General features: G+C 48.9%; 1 protein-coding gene across 6 annotated transcripts in view; it reads right to left on the bottom strand.

The window, feature by feature from the left end:
• The window catches only part of ARHGEF10L (Rho guanine nucleotide exchange factor 10 like), a 763,679-nt gene that overhangs the window by 13,028 nt on the left and 727,932 nt on the right, over positions 1-22,719 (bottom strand). For all 6 annotated transcript variants that reach the window (XM_086922050.1, XM_086922049.1, XM_086922052.1 and 3 more), the window contains one exon: positions 20,239-20,410. In XM_086922050.1, the coding sequence (XP_086778176.1) occupies positions 20,239-20,410 (172 nt within the window). The remainder of the gene's footprint in view (positions 1-20,238; positions 20,411-22,719) is intronic.

Consider the following 22,719-nt stretch of genomic DNA (forward strand, 5'->3'; position numbering starts at 1 on the left):
CTATGGTGCAGGTTGCACTGGTGGCGGGAGCAGACTATGGTGCAGGTGGCGGGAGCAGACTATGGTGCAGGTTGCACTGGTGGCCGGAGCAGACTATGGTGCAGGTGGCGGGAGCAGACTATGGTGCAGGTTGCACTGGTGGCGGGAGCAGACTATGGTGCAGGTTGCACTGGTAATACTGCAGAGGGAGCAGTTTATGGCACAGGTTGTACTGGTGGCAGCGCAGAGGGAAAAGTTTATGGCAAAGTTGCCCAGATGACTTTGGTTCGTTAGCAGATTGTGTCCCGGATCCCATTGGTGACGTCGGATGGGAAGCACTTTTTGGGTCAGTTCACATCGGTGACGTGAGTTTGGGCCAGAAGCAGTTTTTGGTTCTGATCACGATGGCATCTGAGAGGGAGCGGAGCAGCCGATGTCTCAGATGACACCGATGGGACTGGATGAGAAGTTCCTTTCTCAGGTGACGTTGGAGAGTAGAAGGGGGGGGGGGGGGGCAGATTGTGGCCCGGTAACCACTGATGCTTCGGAGACGGAGCGGTTTAAGGCTTTTAGTACGACGGAGTGTGATGGAGAGATGAGATTAGAGCCCATTGCATACAATGTGAGCAGTTTGTGAGCTATTTCGCACCAGCATGCTGCTGATCATTGCGACATAGACGTGATTAGCAGGGTCATGGCAACCTACACGCGTGGCCCGGCAGCAGCTCTCTGCATGCACCTCGCGGGCCTTCTCCACGCACCTGTTTGAAATGCGGCACGCATGGGTGATTTCTCCCTGCGAGGACAGAATACCGCACCGCTTTCCGGGCACCGAAATGAAGAGAATTGGCCAGCGACGGCGAACATGTTTTTTGTGCCACTCCACGTTAGCTCAGTGGCGGCAGAACGGCCCGCGCTGCCTCTTCCGGTTACCATGACGCATGGTGAATGTGTGCGCGGGGAGTGGGACGCACTCCCGCACGAGGTCCCTTACTCTGAACCCATGGATGGTCACTACCTCAGGTGTCGCCGCCAAGATGAAGCTATTCCGATCATTGCATTAGTTCATATCCTCCCACCCGCCAGCATCATCGAGTATGCAAGGAAAACTCACCACGCGCCAGTAGGGTTGGGGTAAAGTGCATCTTATGGCTGGTTGTTCCTTCAGCGGTTTTATTATCAGAGAAATTTAAACTGAGCACTCATTCAAACACTTCTAAATGATGCTCTTTGACAACCCATGTGTTGGATTTGACAAGATCAGAAATTCTCTCGCCACAGTCCCACAGATGAACCCAGCTCATTGCTTCAGACCCACACAACATTTCGCTCTTTATAAGTAGCACTTGCCTTTTCGTGCAAATATTTATTTTTCAGCATGTTGCAGGCCTGGACAGCAGATGACTTGGCTCCCGATGTGCTGTGCTGAGTCAGTATCGCTTCCAGCCATGACCATTAAATGTCACTCAAAGACTAGCGTCAGTTTAGCTTTGCTCCTCAGGATCTGTTACTTAAGCTTCAGTTCCAGGCCTGCCCAGCAGGTGTCACTTTAAGATCAATTCCTGGTCCCCTCCTTGGGACAGTGTTTGTTCAGTAGAACTCCCAACCCAGACCGGGTGGTGTTGCAGCTCGGCTTCTCCACACGAGCTGTCTTTCTTTATAAACACAACTGGCCCCATCCCTGTAACAAGCATTGGCAAAGCCAATAGGTTTCGCCTTGTTGATCTGTTGGCTTGACCAGTGTTTGTGCTGATGCTGTGCTCGAGAACCCTTTTGTGGACCTGTCCTTTATCCATGTTCCCTATTCTTTCACTCTGTTTTTCAGGGTTACTCTCCCACCCTTATTCTCCTCCTCTCCTCCTATCGCTTCCTGTACCCTGAGCTAGATCCTTTTCTTTATCGCTCGCCTATGTTTTTTTCCATTTACCTCTCTCCTCTAACATGGCCTATACCCTAGTTTTCCAACCCACTGCTCCTGCTGAAGTGTTATGAAAATAAGGACTCCTACATTAGCTATTGCAAGCAACAGACTACAGGCCCCAAAGACAATGTTGAACAAGCATTGCAAAGTCAATAGGTCTTGCCTATACAAGAGTTATTTGCTTTCGCAATGTGTTTTTGCCATGTTGTACACCACTGTGGCTGCTGTTCATCACGGCTAATAGTTAGTGGCGTGGAGTGTCCTATAGTGGAGTCCGGGGAGCAGAGAGTTGTACACTGGATTTGTTGGAGTAGAGTGTCAGAGTGGAGTAGGGGGAGTAGACTGTCGTAGAGGCATTGCAGTTCAGTGGCAGACTACAGTGTCAGAATTCAGTGTTGTAGAGTGGAGTGGCGTATTTATATCATAGTACCTTTAAATCCAACTTGTATATTAGGACTTCTATTCATGCTTATACTCTAGCACCTCTACCCCAATTCCTACTAATGCTCTAGTACCTGCCTACTTCTTAGTACTGACTACCCTACCTATTGTCTGGTATCTTCGCCTCTACCTATACCCTAGTACGTCTATCCTAGCATCTTATCCTAAACTCTACGTAGCCTTACAGCTAGAAAGGTCGACCTCAAAGCTGGCGAACCAGGTTCGAGTCTCGACAACGACACTCAAGACCCTGTGATTCTGGGCAAATCACGTAATCTCCCCGTGCGTAACAAAAATTAATGTGTCCATATGTAACTAAACTAATGCTCGTGTAATGCGCTTAGATACCCGATGTCTCGGGTCTAGTTTGCGCTATATAAACCACTAAAACATATATATATATTTTTTAATACCTTAGTACCTAATGAAACATATGTCCTAATACCTACCTCCCTGCCTGTGCCTTCACACTACCACCCTAAGCTACCTAATAGTCAGTGCCTAATTTGCGCCTGTGTTTGCCAGTGGTAAGCAGCAGCAGCACTTATCTTTTTTTAACACCAGCATATTTAGGGCAGTACACAACATGGTGGCACTGTCAGTCGGTTTTCAAATGAGCAGTGTTTTTAAATATTCAATATTCCATTAGAGTTAAAAGGCAATACCAGCGTGTCCGAGTCATTCTTACAGATTTCTGTCATATGGTATAGCTCGAATGGTCTTTCCAGGAAAGTAATGATTGTTGGTGGTGTTGGTACTGGTAGTTGGCTGCGCAGGCGGTAACCGTACGCAGCGCAAGCTGCAATGGCTTCCTATGAAATATAGTGGTCCCTGTGACTATTTTTTGTTTTTTACAATTTAAGCACTGGCGTTGGTACTTCTACTACCTCCTACAGCATGATACCCTCAGCCCTACTTACAAACCAGTATCCTCACCCCCTCCTTGTACTCTAGTGCATCTACACGTTTGTTTTCCAATACATCTTCCCCTACCTTTACCACAGTACCTCTACCCATACCTTTACTCTCGTACTTCTCCCCACATTTATAAAATAAGATCTCTTCCACGTCGTTCGCTTTCCATTACTCCTCACAATTTTCCTCCTTACCCGTTTTGTTGTGCAGTTTTCTTATTCCACAAACATTCTCTTTTTCTGTTTTTTTACAATTGCTCAAACATTTTGAAGAGGGTTTTCCTCATTTTCGAAATAAGCCAAAATGGATTTTCAAAAGCCTCCAGTGATTGGGAAGGTAGATTCTATTTCGGATTTTCTCTGAAATGTGTACATAGGCTCTCCTTTGTTCAAGCACCATGAGGGTTCTTTGGCCCTGCACGTTTATTCAAGTTACTTTGTCCCAAGCTTCCAAATTCTTCATTCCCAACTGCCTGTTGCGACCTCCCCCTGCCAACAAGTAAATCTGACCATGACCTGCATGCTCCGACACTTGGGCCAATCCAGACCCAGTACACCCTGGCACTGCAGCCAATCAGTGTACAGACAATGGCCTATGAAAATGCTCTTGTAGCCAGAGGCTCCGAGCTAAAGAGTACTTTTTTTTTTTTTTTGTCCTCATTAGCCACTTAATCGTTCCAGGGATGCTCTAGCTGCAGAAAGACAATCGCCTCTGTGCCATCAAGAAACCAGAAGTTGGTTTCATAACCTACACAAGGGTGGGCCTGATGTCTTGGTGAGAAAGAGCCCCACACAAACTATCTCCATTCGAGCCCTTTATCTGCCGATAGTCCAGTAACGTTATGGCGTGGGGTGCCTCCCATTGGACATGGAAACTTAGGCTTAATCATCGGACCGGGTGAAAAAAATAAATAAATAACCCCCGGGTACTCTAGTTGTTCCGTCTCCACTCAAGTAAGAAGTTCCAAAATCTCAAAGTACGAGGGCTACAGGCTCTGGCTAAGTCTACTTTCGATGTTCCATAAAGTGAAGACAACCACTCTGCATGGGTCGGCGAATTGATGTTAACCCAATTTTTACATATTTCTCTTCTTGCTAATAGAATAGCATAATATAGAAATTCTCTTTCTAGCCATTTAATGTTGCTATTAAACCCAAAGATGACTAAAGACCAAGAGAAAGGAATGGAAATTCTAAGAATTGATTCAAGTGATGTCTTAATTTCATGCCAGTATGTAGTGATGTTCGGACACTCCCAAAACATGTGTAGATCTGAGGCAGCTGGGAGAAAGCATTTACTGCAGCACTTCCCTGGTTGGAACTTAGAGAGCTTTTTAGGGGAATAGTACGCTCGATGTAATGTAAATAGTTGGTTGCGCCTCAAACAGGCAGGTTTAATAATTTTGTAGAGAAGGCTAAAAGTATCTATCCATTTCTCTTCTGCCTGGGGTTCTCCCTCTCCTCCCCATAGTTTTAACGGAAGGTTAAATTCGCCCTCAGCTTCTTCGATGATATTCCAATAGTAAAAAGCTACTTCTTTACCTCCATAGGGTCTCTCAACTAGGTTTTTTTCTAAAGTACTATATCCTCCGAATTTAGCCTTTTTCTTTATTTGAGTTCGCAACCAGCTGGACAGTTGTAAATAAATAAACCAGGATAATGGTGAGGTTACCCTATCTGAAAATATTTCCCATTCCATTAAGGATCCTTCTGCCACTAACTCTCCCCATCGTGTTATTCTTGCTTCCAATAACACGGTTTTGACAGTCTCAGTATGTTGCGTGGAGAGTCCTGTAAAGTCCCAGATCGGTGTGTGATTGGAAAAGTACGCTATCCCAGCCTTAGATTTAATTTGAATCCATTCTTTAAGGGAGCTATATAATGTCTTTAGCCTAACTTAAAAAAAAATCTCTGATGTCCAAACTTAAATAAGAATCCGTCCAATGGAAGATCGGAGCCCAGTATCATTGCTTTGAACATACGACCATTTGAATTATCTAGCGGGGTCTTTAATAACATCCTAGAGTGGGTCAGATGAAAAGCCAATGCATAGTATTCTAGGTCTGGCTAGGCAAGACCTCCCTTTTCTCTCCTCCTTCTTAACTTCTTCCATGCTAGCCTAGTTGACTTATAGCACCAAATAAATGAATTGATGTTTTGTTGGCATTTAGAGAGTTGCTTGGTATCGAATATTAGTGGAATAGAATTAAAGATAAATGAATATTTGGGGAGGATGGTTATTTTCACTAAGCTAGTTCTCCCGTAGATGGTGAGGGGGAGAAAAGACCAACACTTCTTGAGTGCTTTGGATTCGCGAGAAATCCGGTCCAGATTAGTCTGGGTCAAAAGATTTAAGTCATTTGTGATTTTGATCCCCAGATAGCGGATTGAAGGTTTCACCGGGAGCTGCAGATTTATGATGTTCCAAGCCATTGAACAAGTTACTTACCTTCGGTAACGATATATCTGTAAGAAACATTAGTTAGTGTTAGATTCCTTACCTTAGAATATCCCCAGGCGTCAGTCTGGATCCGGAAACTTTTGCGTAGCAGTACCCCTGCGCGTCGGTAGGCGTCGTCTGCAGGCGTCCCCTGCGGCTCCGCGTCCGTCGTTGGCGTCGTGCGCCGTGATGACGTCGCTGGAGTACATAGACGCCGCCTCCGCGCGCTGACGTCAGTTCTTTGCACACAGCTTTTCCGCGCCAGGAGACGCAGAGCCATGAGAGAACCAACACTGGTGCCATGTAAAAACTAGGGCCCTGAAAGGGACGACCTTAACCCTAGGTATCAGTTCGCAGAACGGGGAGGATGGGTGGGTTCGGTAAGGAATCTAACACTAACTAATGTTTCTTACAGATATATCGTTACCGAAGGTAAGTAACTTGTTCATCTGAAAGAAACACGTTAGTGTTAGATTCCTTACCTTAGAATACATACCCCAGCAATACCAACCCCGGTGGTGGGTCTGCGAACCAATACAAAACTACACCAGAAAGTCCTGGAGGACAGAACGGCCAAAGAAGCCATCCCTCCGGACTTGACTGTCCAGGCAGTAGTGCCTCGCAAAGGTGTGCAGCGAGGCCCACGTAGCCGCCTGGCAAATGTCCTGCAAGGGGACTCCCCGGCCCAGGGCAGTAGTAGCCGCCGTGGCCCGAGTGGAATGGGCCCTCAGCCCAACAGGAGGCTCCTTCCGAGCCAAAGAGTAGCACGCTTTGATGCACAGAACGACCCATCGAGAGATGGTTCGTTTACAAACCGCCCGTCCCTTCTTCGCACCCACGTAGCCAACAAACAGTTGGTCATCCACCCGGAACTGGCGTGTGCGATCCATGTAAAATGAAAGCGCACGTTTTGGGTCCAGACGATGGAGCCGCTCTTCATCCTTCGAAGGATGCGGAGGCGGGAAGAAGGAGGGGAGGGTGATGGACTGCCCGATGTGAAAGGCCGAAACAACCTTGGGCAGGAAAGAAGGTCTAGTCCTCAGAACCACCTTGTCAGGATGAATGGACAGGAAAGGAGGTTGGACAGAAAGAGCCTGGAGCTCACTCACCCTCCTGGCAGAGGTGATAGCAACCAGGAAAGCCGTCTTTAAAGTCAGGAGACGGAGAGGGCAAGAATGAAGGGGCTCAAAGGGAGCACACATCAGAAAGGTCAGAACCAGGTTCAAATCCCACTGAGGCATCACAAACGGAACAGGTGGAAACATGTGAGTGATGCCCTTCAAGAATCGAGTTACAATCGGGGATTTGAACAAAGAAGGCTGATCAGGAAGCCTCAAAAAGGCTGAAAGGGCAGAAAGGTAGCCCTTGATAGTGCCCAGAGCAGAGCCCTGCTGGGCAAGAGAAAGAAGAAACAGAAGAACCTCCGAAAGAGGGGCAGAAAGGGGATCCACAGCCTTTGCTGTGCACCATGCCACAAATCTGTTCCACCGACAGGCGTATACCGACTTAGTGGAGGGACGCCTGGCTGCCAGAATAACATCACAGACTTCAGGAGGCAAGTCAAATGGCCTCAACTGCCGCCGCTCAATCTCCAAGCATGGAGGTGGAGACTGGACAGGTTCGGGTGGAGGACCGTCCCCTGCTGCTGCGACAGAAGGTCCTCCTGAAGGGGCAGGCGGATCGGGGGACCGACTGACATGCTGAGTAGCTCGGGATACCAGTACCTCCGAGCCCAGTCCGGAGCCACAAGGATAACTTGGGCCCGGTCGCGCCTGATCTTCTTCAGCACTCTGGGCAGAAGTGGTATAGGCGGAAAGGCGTATAACAGACCGCAACTCCACTCGCGCCGAAAGGCGTCGCCGTGCGAGTGCCGTCTTGGAAACTCCAACGCGCAGAACTGATGACATTGCGCGTTCTCTTCTGTGGCGAATAGATCTAACCAAGGCTCTCCCCATTGCAGAAAGATGCCTTGCGCCACGTCCGAGTTCAGACGCCATTCGTGATCCATCGAGCACCGACGGCTGAGTTCGTCCGCCCTGGCGTTCAGAGAACCTGCCAGGTGTTGAACCGACAGAGTCACGCCCTGACGTTCCAGGCATTGCCAGAGGCGCAGAGCCTCCTGGCAAAGGGTCCACGACCCCACTCCGCCCTGTTTGTTGCAGTACCACATGGCGGTGGTGTTGTCGGTGAACACCTGCACTACACTCCCGCTGACAAAGGGGAGGAATGCCTTCAGTGCCAGACGAATCGCCCGCAGCTCCAACAGATTGATATGGAGCCGGGACTCCGCCGGAGACCAGATGCCTCTGATCTCCGCCTCTCCCAAGTGGCCACCCCAGCCCTGGAGGGACGCGTCCGTCACGACAACGTGCTCCGGATGGGGAAGGGAGAGGGACTTGCCCTTGACCCAATCGCGGTCCGTAAGCCACCACTGCAGTTGTCTCGCAGTGCCCTCCGAGATCAAGACGTGGTCGGACAAGTTGCCCTGATGCTGGGCCCACTGAAACTTCAGGTCCCACTGCAGAGCCCGCATCCGCCACCTGGCGTGATGCACCAGAAGGATGCAGGAAGCCATCAGTCCCAGCAGCCGCAGCGTCAACCTGACCGAGACTCGGGATAGCGGCTGAAAGATGGGAATCAAAGCCTGAATATCCCGAACCCGCCGTTCCGGAGGATAAACCCGAAACTGCGCCGAGTCCAGAACCGCTCCGATGAAAAGGAGCTTTTGAGAGGGACACAGGTGTGATTTCGGCACGTTGATGGAGAACCCCAGGTCGTGCAAGAGGTCTGCCGTCATCTGAAGGTGGTGGACGACTGTTTGGGGCGAGCCCGCCTTCAACAACCAATCGTCTAGGTAGGGGAAGACTGAAACCCCCAACCTGCGCAGATGGGCTGCGACCACCGCCATCACCTTTGTGAACACCCGTGGGGCGCTGGTAAGGCCGAAGGGGAGCACGATAAACTGAAAGTGCTCCAGGCCTACCGTGAACCGCAGGTAACGCCGGTGGGCCGGCAGGACGGGGATGTGAAAATAGGCGTCCTGCAAGTCCAACGCTACCATCCAGTCTTGTGGGTCTAGAGCAGCCAAGACCTGAGCTAACGTCAACATCTTGAACTTCTCCTTCCTGAGGAAGCCGTTGACGTTCCTTAGATCCAAGATAGGACGTAGGCCCCCCTTGTCCTTCTTGGGCACCAGAAAGTAGTGGGAATAGCAACCACGCCCTACTTCTGGCCCAGGAACGCGCTCGATGGCCCCCTTGGCCAAGAGGGCCGTAACTTCCTCCTGCAGAAGTGTCAAGTGGTCCCCCGACACACGGTGGTTTTGCGGTGGCATGGCTGGAGGAGAGGTCTCGAAGGGGAGGGAGTAGCCCCTTCGCACGATTTGCAGCACCCACCTGTCCGAAGTGATCGTGCGCCAGTAAGCGTGGTGATGGCGAACCCTGCCACCCACTGGCGTCACATGGGGCCGAAAGCACGGACTAGGAGGATTTTGGGGTAGATGCTGCGGGGGAAGGTGTGGTCTGACCCCGCCGTTGTCCCCGACCGCCACCACGGCGGTTTCCACGGCCGCCACTGCGTTGGAAGGATTGTTGCGGCGCGTGGCTGGCAGCACGTGTGGGGGCGCCCCTTCCTTGGCCACGAAAGGGACGAAACGAACCCGGTTGCTGACGCTGGGTCGAGAGACCCAAGGACTTGGCCGTGACCCTGGAGTCCTTGAAGCGTTCCAGCGCGTGGTCCGCCTTGTCACCGAACAGGTGACAGCCATCAAACGGCATGTCCATCAATGTATTCTGGACATCAGCCGAGAAATTGGCGGATCTCAGCCAGGCGTGGCGATGAATCGCCACCGTCGTTGACATAGCTCTGCCCAGCGAGTCGGTCGTATCAAGACCACACCGTATTGAATATTTCGCTGCATCCCGGCCCTCAGCCACAGCTTGACCGAGTTTTGCCCGCAACTCCATGGGGCATTCTGGCAGCAGTTCCGCGACCGTATCCCACACAGAGTGGGTGTAGCGGCCCAAGAGGCAAGCGGTGTTGCAAGACCGCAGGCCCAAACTAATGGACGAGAAGACCTTTTTGCCAAACTGGTCATACCTCTTGGATTCCCGGTCGGGCGGGGCCGACGGGAATGCGGACTGGGAGGTCGAGGCCTGGATCACCAGACTCTCAGGAGTGGGGTGGGTAGACAGGTACTTGGGGTCGTCCGGACAAGGACGGTGGCGCCTGGCCACGTTCCGATCAACAGGCGCACCTGAAGCGGGCCTGGACCACGTGCCCAACAGAACGTCTGACAAGGCTTCATTAAACGGCAGCAGTGGCTCCAGTGGGCATGACTGCGGTTTGAAGACCTCGGTGAGGATGTTAGGCCTCACGGCCGCGACGGGGAGCTCAAGGTGTAAGGCCTTGGCAGCCCTCATCAGCACCACAGAATAGGCAGCTCCCTCCACCGATGCCACGGTAGGAGGAGAGATCAAACCAGGGTTAGGGGAGTCGTCCAAACCACTGGCATCCCCCAAGTCACCTGCCCAGTCCGGGTCATACTGGCACTCGCGTGACAGAGGGTCCTCGGACCCCTCCCAACCTTCACCGTACTCCTCATCCTCTCCGTATTCGGAGTCAATGATGAAGACCGGCTCCTCGGGGTTCATGGGCCCCATCGGCGCCGGAACCGGCGTCGAGCGACGCCCGTCCGGCTCCGCGTCCGGCGTCGAAGAAGGTAAGGGGACGGCGCCGCCCGGAGCCGGCGTCGGAACCCCACCGCCGGCCGGAGCCGGCACTGGAGAACCGGCGCCGCGCGGGGGCGGCATCGGGGGTAACCCCGATGGCAACGGCGCCGGGGAGGCCGGAAGACCAGCCGGCGCCGATCCCGAAGGCCCTTGCGGCGTCGGGGTCGGATCCGTCGGCGGCGCCGGGGCCGGAGCACCCGACGGCGCCGAGGCAGGGACACCCGAACCGCCAGGGCCCCCAGACGGTAGCACTGGGCCCGAAGGCGCCGTAGGCCCCGTCGGAGAAGCGAGCGCCCTCATGGCCATGAGGAACGCCTCGATCTCCTCAGGCGTCGCGCCATGCCCAGGGACCGGAGGGTATGAGGCAGGCGGCGCCGGCGACTCTCGCAGAGCCGCGGGGATGGGGTCACCCGAGCCCCCGGCCGCATCGCGCGAGCGTCGAGGGGAGTCGGGGGTACGATGACGACGCCCCGACTTCTTGTGCTTCTTACCTGATGAGCCTGACGAGTGGTGTCGACTCCCGGAACGCTCGGCGCGGCTCCGCGACCGCTCCCTCGAACGCTCTCTCGACCTCCGGCCGGACCGGGACCGCTCCCGGTCCCGACGTGGGGCCGACACCCGGAGCTCCAGTAGCTTGCGGGACCGCTCCCGCCTAGCCTTGTTGGTGAGGGCCCGGCAGTCGACACAGGAGTCCACGTCGTGGTCGGGGCCCAGACACCGGAGACAGAGGCGGTGATGGTCTGTGACCGACATCGTGCGCTCACAGTCATCACAGTGCTTGAACCCAGGCATCCTATCAGGCACAATTAGAGAAATAACAACGAAAAAACTTGGTCAAAGACCGGAGTACTGCTCTTCAGATCTGCGTCCACTGGCGCGGAAAAAAGAAGAACTGACGTCAGCGCGCGGAGGCGGCGTCTATGTACTCCAGCGACGTCATCACGGCGCACGACGCCAACGACGGACGCGGAGCCGCAGGGGACGCCTGCAGACGACGCCTACCGACGCGCAGGGGTACTGCTACGCAAAAGTTTCCGGATCCAGACTGACGCCTGGGGATATTCTAAGGTAAGGAATCTAACACTAACGTGTTTCTTTCAGATATATCTGTTTTTCCGGCATTTATTTCGTAACCGGAAAATCTTCCAAATTACTCAGCTCTTTTAATTACTATAGGGAATGCCTGGGCCGGGTCCGTTGTATAGATGAGAATGTCATCGGCATATAATCCGACTTTCTTCTCCCATCCAGAAAAAGAAAAAGGCAGAATATTAGTGTCCTCTCTTATGATCTGAGCAAATGGTTCAACATAAATGTTGAATAAAAGAGGGGAGAGAGGACACCCCTGTCTTGTCCTTCTGCTTATTTCAAATGAGTTTGTACGAGTGCCGTTGATTAACAGGCTGGCTCTTGGGTTTTTATATAATAGACCTACAGCTCTACAGAATTTAGGGCCAAATTGAAGCTTATCCATTACAGCAGTTAGATAGTACCAGTTGACCCTATTGAATGCTTTTGTTGCATCAAGTGTCATAATAGCGAGAGGCAAAGCAAAGGTTGAAGCAATATCTATTGCTCCGACTAGATCGTAAATTAAGTCAGCCAATTGTCGGCCCCTGATAAACCCCTTTTGATCCTGATGGATAATTGTTCCAATCTCGCTTCCCAAACGTGCAGCCAACACTGTTGAAAAGATCTTAATAGTCGTTGTTGAGAAGCGAGATTGGACGTATGATCCACAGTCAGCAGGGTCCTTACCTGTTTTTAAAATTAAGGTAATATTTGCCTCTCCCCAAGAGCTGGGTGGGGTCTCCCCCCTAATCAAGATGTTATTGAAAAGATTTGTTAGGATCGGGGTGAGAGTTGAATTAAGCACTCGGTATAGTTCCCCCGGAATACCATCCGGTCCTGCAGCCTTTCCCAGTTTTAGTTGTTTAATGACTTTTTCAACTTCCGCCTCGGTTATTTCTTTATCTAGATTTTCACTCTGTAACATGGACAGCTTTGGAAGATTCACCTTTTCCAGCCACTCCGTTCTTTCCCCGATGTTAGCATTAGTCTCGTTTGTATATATGTTTTGGAAAAAGGCACTGAAGGCTTCTCCTATTTCGCGATCTGTCTTCCTACTATCGGCTTCCCCTACTAGCCTCACTTCTTTTATATGGTTCCTAGTCTGGTCCGCTTTTATTTTCCAAGCCAGCAGCTTCCCTGCCGACTCACCGTATTCAAAATGAGAAAGCTTACTGGCCTGCCATCTTTTATTCAGTCTCTCTTGCAGTAGTGTATCTAATTTATCTCTTAGCTCCCTTTTCTTTTCTAGATTTACCGATGACCCTGGATCTACCGGCTCTAAGAGGGCCAGATCTTGCTCTATTTTTAATATCTCCTCTCTGTATTTCTTTTTTCTGTAGGACGCCCGATTAGTGATACATCCCCTTATATATGCTTTCCATGACTCCCACACACTGACCAGGGAGGCGGACTCTATATTCCACTCCAGAAACGAGGTAGTTTTAAATATAAGATGTTCTCTTTCCTCTTCCTCCAATAAAATGGAGCGGTGAAAAGACCAAGAAGCATGGGTGGGTCCCTGATCTAACATTATCGAGAAGAGAATAGCTGAATGATTGGATATGTGCTGAGGTAAATATCATAATTCTTTATGGAATCTTTTATGGTGAAGCTAAATAGAGCATAGTCGATACGTGATTTATGTTTATATTTATGATTGTGAAACAAGACCCCCAAAGTTTTCCCGGCTCTTTGTCTCCACAGGTCTTCCAACCCCAAGTTAGACATACAGTGTAAAAGTGTATCTCTCATTTTGTTATGAACTACAGCTCTAGAACTAGGGGATTTATCTAATTTCTGATCCATCACTGGATTGAAATCACCCATCCATATTATTGGGTCTGTGATGGTGATCAAGTGATTTTGTAGTGTATTTAAGTAAGAAGGATTGTCCTGATTGGGATCATAGTAACCCACTAGGGTAAATCGCATTACATGAAGCTGAACATTGGCTATCAACCATCTGCCACTCAGATCTGTCCTCCAATCCGCTATCTGAGCCCTGGCTCCCTTTTTAAAGATAATAGCTATGCCACGAATATTGGCATTATGATCTGTGCTTATGAATTTATCCACCCATTTCAGTTTTTCCATTATGTCAGTGATCTCTTGTTTATTTAGATGAGTCTCCTAGATTGTTATGACCTGCGCGGGCGAGTCTCTGAGATACTGCATGATTTTATGTCTCCTTCCTCGTACGCGCAGGCCATTTACATTCCAGGACAAGAATTTAATGTCCCTCATTTAACTTTATCATCCAAATGCCCCGCTTTTCCCATAGTATTTTCTCTGCTGTTATCTGTCTATTGTGATTTGTTTCGACCAGCCGTTTTAGATAACTCTCCCTGGAATCGGCAACATTTAATGATTTGGCATTTTGCTTATGAGGACTTTTTTGTACTTTCGCCCCCCCCCCCCCACTTCCCCCCCTCCCTCCCCTAGAAACCCCCCCTACTTACTCTGGCCAGATGGCTTGCCAGGTTATCGTCACTGACATAGCCCCACCTGAAGCCCCGTCTAATTCGTTGGTTGGTCGAATATTTATTTAAATAGATGTCATAGTTATTATTTTAGGAGGTGGACCCAATATCTTCTAACGAAAAATAAAGGTAAAGGAAAGGCTAGAGGGGGAAAAGAGAAGAACACTTAAAATTTTAATCCTATAACCCTGTGTTCTCCAATTGTTACACCACTTTTTTTTTTTTTTATAAGGTGTGATTGTTTATATCCCCCCTTTTTTTTCTTTTTCTTTCTCTTTTTGTGTAATATTGAATCGGCGCCCCCTTTTTAAAAAAAAAAATCTTTTCTATTTCCTTATTTTGTTAATTATATGTGTTTTCTTTCCCTTTTGTCTATATTTCGACCTACAGCTCAGTTAGATACCTTGCGCTATCGTCCAGATTAAGAAGGCTTTATAGAGCCAGACGTCTCTTACCCCCCCTTTTTTTATTTTTCCCATCCTAGATGGCATCCTGTATCAAGGGGATTGAGAGAATTCGCTGATGGAAACTAGTAGTTCGTCTGCCTCAAGAGGAGTCTTGATATTGTACATTTTATTATTAAACATGATCTTCAAAAACGCGGGGAATCGCATTTGTACAGTGGCTCCCAGAGCTCTGAACTTTTCCATTGGTTGTCCTAACTCCCATTGTCTTTCCAATGTGGTCTTAGATAGGTCTGATCTCACTTCGAAGGAAAAATCAGAATCCTTCAATGTCTTAGCTTTTAATGCTAGATTGAGTATCTTTTACTTCATCGCATATGTTAGGAAATTTACGAGGATCTTTCTGGGTTTAGTCCTGCCTGGGTTAAGTCGGAAGGGGTCGCGGTGTATCCTCTGTATGTCTGATTCTAGCTCTGTTGTTGACTCCTCTAAGTTAAGAGCTTCCTTGAGCAGAGACACAACGTATTTCTTGATTTCGCTTCCTTCTTTGCCTTCTGGAATTTTTAGAATCCTAAGATTGTTCCTCCTTGAATAATTTTCTAGGGACTCGACTCTCTCTTTTCCAGCATCTCCCTCTCTGCGCAGAGATTGGATATTTATTTCTGCATGATCTATTTTAGCTTTGAGTTTGCATACAGTATTCTCTAACCTCCCAGTCCTCTCAAAAAGCCCATCCACTTTAGTCTCTAGGTTTTCGCACATAGCCCGAATCTCCGATTGATTTTGCCTTGATTCAGCAAAGCTCTTTTTAGACTCAGCAAAACCAGATTTGATCTCGTCTCTCATATTGAGGAGTTTATATTGGAGAGTGCTTTCTCTGTCTTCATTGTTACCCCCAGAGCATAAGTCCAAATCTTTTGCTACACTTAGTTTCTGAGCCCTCTAGATTAGCCGCCAGGGGATCTAATAGGGTCTTTGTGCTGTGCTCAATTCAGTGCTCAATTCTACGGTATCGTCATCCGTGGTTAACTTGTTTACCTGTTTACCTGTTCCATTTCGTCCACTTCTGGAAACTTGGTGCTGCTATATATGGCTGGCGGGCTTAGTATGGCAGGAGGTTCAATTGGAGTAGGTATATTTTGTTCGGCAGTCGAGTTTTGAGGGCCCTGAAATTCTTGGTTAATGTTTAAAATCTGAGGGAGGGTCTTGAAGTAAGACCTGAAGGAAGGCGTAATCAGTGTGGCTTTGGTCTTTTTAGATTTACTTTTCTTCTGAAATGACTTCTGAGGCGACTCTTTTACACTATTACCCAGTCCCTCGTCAACTGGTTTAGTAGTACGTGATAACAAGTGGCCCCTTACCCTGATCGGCGCTTTATCATGCAATGTTTGTAATGAGTCTGATTCGGGCTCCGTCTCGGTCTCTGTTTCTATTCTTCTCTCAGGGGTCTCTTCAGGCAGGTATTCCAGCTCTAGTTCTGAGTCTGGGTCCGCAATTTTAACTCCAAGAGCTGTGCCCTTCTTTTTACCCTTCCCCTTCCCCTTTTGCTTCCCCAGGTTGTCAATGGTGGGTCCCTTCTTCACTTCTGAAAACCTCCTCTTAGTCTGTGTCTTACTGTTTTTTTGACTTAAGACTGCACTAGAAAGGGCGTGCAGTTTACTCTTAATACTGGTCAGGTTCGGGACAAGGGCTGGTATGGGGCAGAAATCCTTCGCGGGTATTAGCACAGCGCTTGTTTCTTGATTTACAAGTGTCAGGTAGCTCCTATCAGCTTCTATGTCTGTTTATGTGTGCTTATAGTCGCAATTAGCACTGGCAATCACTATTTTTGGGTTTATATTTAATTTTGCGTTTTTATCTGTACAGAGGGCTTCTGACAAAACATCCTCCCGAAAAAAAACCTTACCGCACCGTTTTGCTGAGCTCCCACCTTTGGCAAAGGAGCCGTGTGTAGCCGAGCTAAAGAGTACTTGTTGTAACTTTTTTTTTTACAAATCCCTCAACATACCTGTCCCCTCACCAGATACCGTCACCACATTTTGTGACATTCCCAGTTGCAGGCTGAAAGTACATATTGCAGTGCTAATTTAATAACCTATTGTCTGGACCTAACGAGACAGCAGGACTGTAATGCTAGAGCGGGTTGGCACCTCTGACTCCTGCATCCATTCAGTGGCTGGACCCAGACCGCACATTTGAGAAGAGTTCAGAACATTAGCAGTACATTAACTGTAGCTTTTGACTCAACAGAAAGGCACTGAACATGCTTCGGATCATTACCTTTTAAATGCTAGTGCTAGACGCATTGTTTATTGTCTCCCTTCTCATATGAAACCTACTCTATTTCTCTAAGCATGCATTAAAGAAATATTGTTTTAAAAGTCACACATCAGACTGGATATTATCTGTGAGCATTCCCTATGTTGTGCCTAGGAACGAACCTTAACCACCTCCTATCATAAATCATTACTGCTCAACCGCGGCTCCTGCTGAAGTGTTAGGAAAACAAGGAAGCCTTCTTTAGCTACTGAAAGCAATAGACTCCAGGGCCCTAAGACAACGATGAACAAGCACTGGCAAAGCCAATAGGGCTCACCTTTACAAGAGCCATTGGCTTTGGCAATGTGTTTTTGCCATGTTGTACACCAGTGTACCTGCTGTGAGGTATGGCTACAAGTTAGTGGCATGGAGTGTCCTAGAGTGGAATGGTGGGAGGGGGAGTAGAGTGTCGTAGACTGGATTTGTTGGAGTAGAGTGTCCTTGAGTGGAGTAGGGGGATTGGAGTGTTGCAGAGTTGAGTAGAGTTGAATGGTTTACTGACAGAGTGTCGTAGAGTGCAGTGTCAGAGTGGAAAGTCAGAGTGGAGTGGCGCAGAGTGGGGTGGGGTGGAATAGGGTTGAGTGGGTTGGAGTCGATTGAGGGAGTGGGAGGGATTGAAATAGATTGGGGTTGATTTGGGTTGAATGTGTTGGATTGAGTGAAAAAGGGTGGATTGGAGCGGGTGGACTGGATGGGATAGATTTGAGTGGTGTATTGAAATGGGGTGAGGTGGATTGGAGTGAGGTGGATTGGATTGTGGTGCACTGGATTGGGGTGGACTAGATCGGTTTGGGGTGGGTGGATTCGATTGGGATGGAGTGGATGGTTTGGAGTGGGGTGAACTTGGGTGGAGGGGGTAAATTTGACTACACTGGAGGGGGTGGATTGGACTGGAGTGGAGTTGGGTGAACTGAAGTGGGGTGGATTAGAGTGGGGTGGGCTGGGTGGATTGGACTGAGTGGGGTGGACTGAACTGGGGTGGATTGGAGCAGGGTGGACTGGAGTGGGATCGAGTGGGGTGGAATTGACTGGGGTGAATTGGAGTGGGGTGAATCTGAGTGGGGTGATTTGAATTGGTGTGGGGTAGATTGAAGTGGAGTAGATTGGATTGCAGTGGGGTGGATTGGAGTGAGGAGGATTGGATTACGTGGGGTGGATTAGATTGAGTGGGGTAGATTAGAGTGAGTGGGGTGGATTGGAGTGATGTGGATTGGGGTGGGGTGAACTAGATTGGAAGGGGTGGATTGGATTGGATCTAGCTTGATTGGGGTGGATTGGATTGGGTGGGGTTTATTGGATTGGAGTGGATTGGGGTTAGGTGGTGTGGATTGGGGCGATGTGAGGTGAGTGGGGTGGATTGTATTACAATTGAGTGGGGCAGATTGTTTTTGATTAGAGTAGGGCAGATTGTTTTGGATTGGAGTGGGGCAGATTGTTTTGGATTGATGTGGGTTGTAGTGGAGAGTGGGGTGGGTTTGATTGGGGTGAGGTGGATTGGACTGGATTGGGGTGAATCTAATTGGTGTAAATTAAATTGGAGTAAGCTGGGGTGGGGAGGATTGAATTGAGATAGAAGGGGTGGATTGGGTTGAGGTGGATTGAATTTGGAGTGGGGATTGGAGTAGGTCAGATTGGAGTGGAGCAGGTTAGAGTGGGGATGATTGGAGTGAGGAAGATTGTGTTGGATTGGAGAGCGGCAGATTGGAGTGGAGCGAATTAGAGAGGAGCAGACTGTTTTGGATTGGAGTGGGGTAGATTGGAGTTGGAATGACTGGAGAGGGGTAGATTGTTTGGATTGATTGGGGCAGGATTGTTTTGGATTGGAGAGGGGCTAGCTGTTTTAGATTGGAGTGGGGCAGAGAGTTTTTGATTGGAGTAAGGCAGATTATTTTGGATTGGAGAGATTGTTTTGGATTGAGTGGGGCAGATTCAAGTGGGGCAGATAGTTTTTGATTGGAGTGGGGCAGATTGAAGTGGTTCAGACTGATTTAGATGGAGTCGAGCAGATTCTTTTGGATTCGAGTGGGGCAGATTGGAGTGGGCAGATTGAAGTAGGGCAGATGTTTTTGTATTGAGTAGTAAAGATTGGAATGGGGCAGATTGTTTTGGATTGGAGTGGGGAAGATTGGAGATGGGCAAATTGTTTTTGATTGAGTGGGGCAGATTATTTTGGATTGGAGTGGGGCAGACTGAAATACGACAGATTCTTTTAGATTGGAGTGGGCAGATTGTTTTGGATTGGAGTGGGCAGATTGTTTTGGATTGGAGTAGGGCAGGTTGGAGTGGGTAGATTGTTTTGGATTGGAGTGAGGCAGACTGTTTTGGATTGGAAAGGGACAGATTGAAATGAGGAAGACTGTTTCAGATTGGAGTGAGACAGATTGTTTGGGATTGGAGTGGGAAGTTTGCTTTCGAGTGGGTCAGATTGTTTTGGATTGGAGTGGGGCAAGTTTGAGTGTGAAAGACTGGAGTGGGGTATATTGTTTTCAAATGGAGTGGGGCATATTGGTGTGGAGTAGATTTGAGTAGGGTGGGTTGGGAAGATTGGATTGTGGTGGTTTGGAGTGGATTGGATTAGGGTGAGTCGTTTGGAATGGAGTGGGGCAAATTGGAGTGCTGAAGATTGGGGTGAAGCAGATTGTTGTGGATTGGATTGGGGCTAATTGGATCGGGGCAGATTGGAGTGCGGTGGGTTGTAAAGATTGCATTGTGGTGGATTGGTGTGAGTGGTTTGTAATGGAGTTGATATGTTTAGATTGAGTGGGGCAGATTGATGTGGGGTAGACAGGCATGGATTTGAGTGGGGTGGTATGGGGTGAGGTGGATTGGGATGTACTGCACGATTATGTGTTAAAGCATCATTTTAGAAAAGTACACATAAGAAAAAAACAATGTCGCTTTGCAATGAAATAATCATCATCTGTTAAGAACAGCACTCAGAAGCAAAAACAACAGAAAATATGAACGCAAAGTAAGAAAAGAAGACATGGCAAAATTAAAGAAAATTAACTGTAACAAATCAAATCATTGCAATTTTGTTTGTCCTGCTGGGCACGTTGTTGCCACTCACATGCCTTCTTTTCCCAAGGTACTAAGCCTTAAAAAGAACAAAATAGTGCCTTAATCACGTCGGGAGCAGCGGACGGGCAATGATTAAAATGAATCAATCAGTGCTTGGTCCCTGCTCCATAGAGAGGAACCGAAATTATGTTAGGCCTGCATTGACGAATTGTGAGGCTGTAAAGGAGAGTGGCAGGGAAGCTAACAAATGGTAAGCAATAGGTGGGCTTCAAAACATTTTTGTTAACAACAGTATCTAGCAAGCGAGACGCAAGTGCTAGCACATGCTCTGGCAGGCTCGACCCTAAACAAGTGAGACGCATGCGCTGGCGCATGTTCTTGTAGGCTCAACCCTAAAAAAGAGGGTACCAATCATGGATACTGCCCAGTACTGTGTATCCCCTAGGACCTTGAGTAAATGTATGACTTGACATGAAACTAGCAGCAGAGTGTGGGTGTGTAGGTCCACTATCTCTCACCTGGCAGGAGCAGTGTTGTCCGCGTCACAATGTTAATTTCCTGCAGATGCTCCAGGGTCTCAGTGTGGAAGAGGCGAATGGAGGAGCCTGCAGAAAAAGCCATCCACACGCCACTGCCTGCTTTCACCATCTGTGTGACACACACCTCCGGATCCTGATGAGCCTCGAATCCCTATAGTGGAGAGAAGAGAGAAAAGAAGGGGCATAAAGTACAGCAGACTCACTTCCAGCAGCCCTATTTCATCCTTAGGTAGTACAGGCACAAAAATGGTCAACAGCTGCATTCATGCTGCAGGGCAGGAATTAGCATACTAAAGAATGCCACATGGGATAGTTGCCTAATTATTGACACGGTCCATTCAAGATCGTTTGCTTTCCCTTTTCGAGCACCCAGTATGGCAGACTGGTAGAAGTTGCTAATCCAGCATACATCACAGATAAAAAAATATTTATTTGACTGAGTTGCAGGATTGGTTAAAGAGTAGTTGGTTCAAAGTTTCATAGTGTAATTAATGACCAGCCTCAGCACCACCTCCAGGAATTCTCTGCTGCCCGCCTCCCGACCTGGGTGCATGACCTGGGCACATCTCATGACCCTATATGATTCACTATGTGTCGAGCCTCTCCATACTAGTGCGCTACTTAGGAGATCTCTCCTTAGGTACTATCTTTTAGGTACCAACTCTTAACTGGTCTTATTACACCAAGCAAGAGGCTCCTCTCAGTCACGAAACTGCATCCACCATCCTCACAGCGATGCACCTGGCGCAGTAGAAAAAGTAGATGGTAAATGAATTAGTGCAGGTCTATTTAAGTTCTTTGCACTGTTAATGCTGCGACTAACCAGTTGTCCACCTACCACCAAAAAGGAAAGAATATTATGTGTCTGAATGCTGGTTAGAATGGGAGTCAGAAACAAATGCACTTCAAATTTATTTTCCTTTGGGGCTGTTGGTTTCTTTCTGTCTACCTCCATTAAGGTGTTTTGCAGGCACAATCTACTTCCTGCCAGTGGTTAATTTGAACCGGTGGTTTCTGGTGCTCGTAACCTGCACTTAATTACCGGCACCGGCACTTAATTGACGGTGCCTGCACTTATAATAGCTGCCACATGGTTGTGCTGCTTGTGCAATTTAAAGATGAGCAAAAAAACTGTTGCTTGCTAATTCAAAATACAATAAAAACAACTAGTACTTGCCACCCATGCTTAAAGCTTTGGCGGCCGTCAACAGTCTGAATTCTCAAACTTGTCGCATTTGATGGCAGTAGTTGTATTAGTACACTGGAAAAGTGGGGTGCAAACCGCTGTGGCCTCTTGAGGAGGGCTCCGGCACTTAAAAAAAACAATTAAGCACTGCTCCTGCCCTTCTCTGTACCACCTCCCTCCAAGTGCGAGTGTACAATGTTTGAGGGTATGTCATTGGCCATGTATGACCTCATGTGTTGGAACTCTGCTTGCCGCCTGTCTCCTCCTTCTGCTGACTGACTTTCCCTAACCTTAGACAATCCCTCCTACAGGGCGCCCAGTCCCACTGTCTAGAGGTCACTTCTGGTGATGACATCCCTGTTTGGACCAGTCATGCCCTAGTATGACAGTGGGCCAGAGCTCTGCCTCCTTCACCTCTTATTGCTAGCTTCCTGCACCCTAATAACCTTCTTACTTGCCAATAGCTTCCAGAAGACTTCTATTTACCCCATGCACTAGTTTAACTACTGTCTTTGTTGTATCCAGTTGTGAACTGTCTCCTCCTCTCAGGGTGGACCCACTGACCCACTACTGTACTGTGAGCAGAGACCTCTTGGATGAACCATGACCACACCTGGGTTGGGCCCATCCAGCCACAACTTTAATGTGCCTGATTGTTTTTGGGTTGTGCCTTCGTCGTTTCTGGATTGAAACCATAGAGCCAATGCAACACCACTTTCGAATGGTGTCAGCTTGCGCCTTTTTTGCTTTTGTTGCGCCTTCTCCACTACTGTGGGGTCTATTGATATAGTATAGGGGCACAACTGCCAAACCTGGATGTAGCCAGCCCCATTCCTACGTCAAAATACCCCAATGCCAGAATACGCCATCTTGCTAAGGAAATTAGGGGTAGGTATGTGCAAATGAGTCCATAAGCCTCACATGTTTCAGAGCATCTAACAATTCTCTGTGTTGGACAGGCCTCGTGGAAGGCCCGCTCCCTCCCCGCATGGCGGGGACCGAATCCCTGCTCTCCCTGTATCCCCGACAAGAACCATCCCGACACCCCGATGGAGCAACCCACGACCCGTCTACAACAGAGCTCCAGCCCCGAACAGCCCAGTACCGGCTGGCCCGGGCACCCCGTCAGCACCCAGCCGCCATCTTTGGACACTACCTGGCAAGGCCGCGTGGCCTTGGCTCGACCCCAACCCTGGGCCTGGCCCCGACATCGAGGCACCACCATCCACCCAGGGGGTGAAGAGACCACTTGGCGGGTCAATGGGAGAAGGAGT

This window comes from Lissotriton vulgaris, chromosome 5 (assembly GCF_964263255.1).
Source record: "Lissotriton vulgaris chromosome 5, aLisVul1.2, whole genome shotgun sequence".
NCBI lineage: Eukaryota > Metazoa > Chordata > Amphibia > Caudata > Salamandridae > Lissotriton > Lissotriton vulgaris.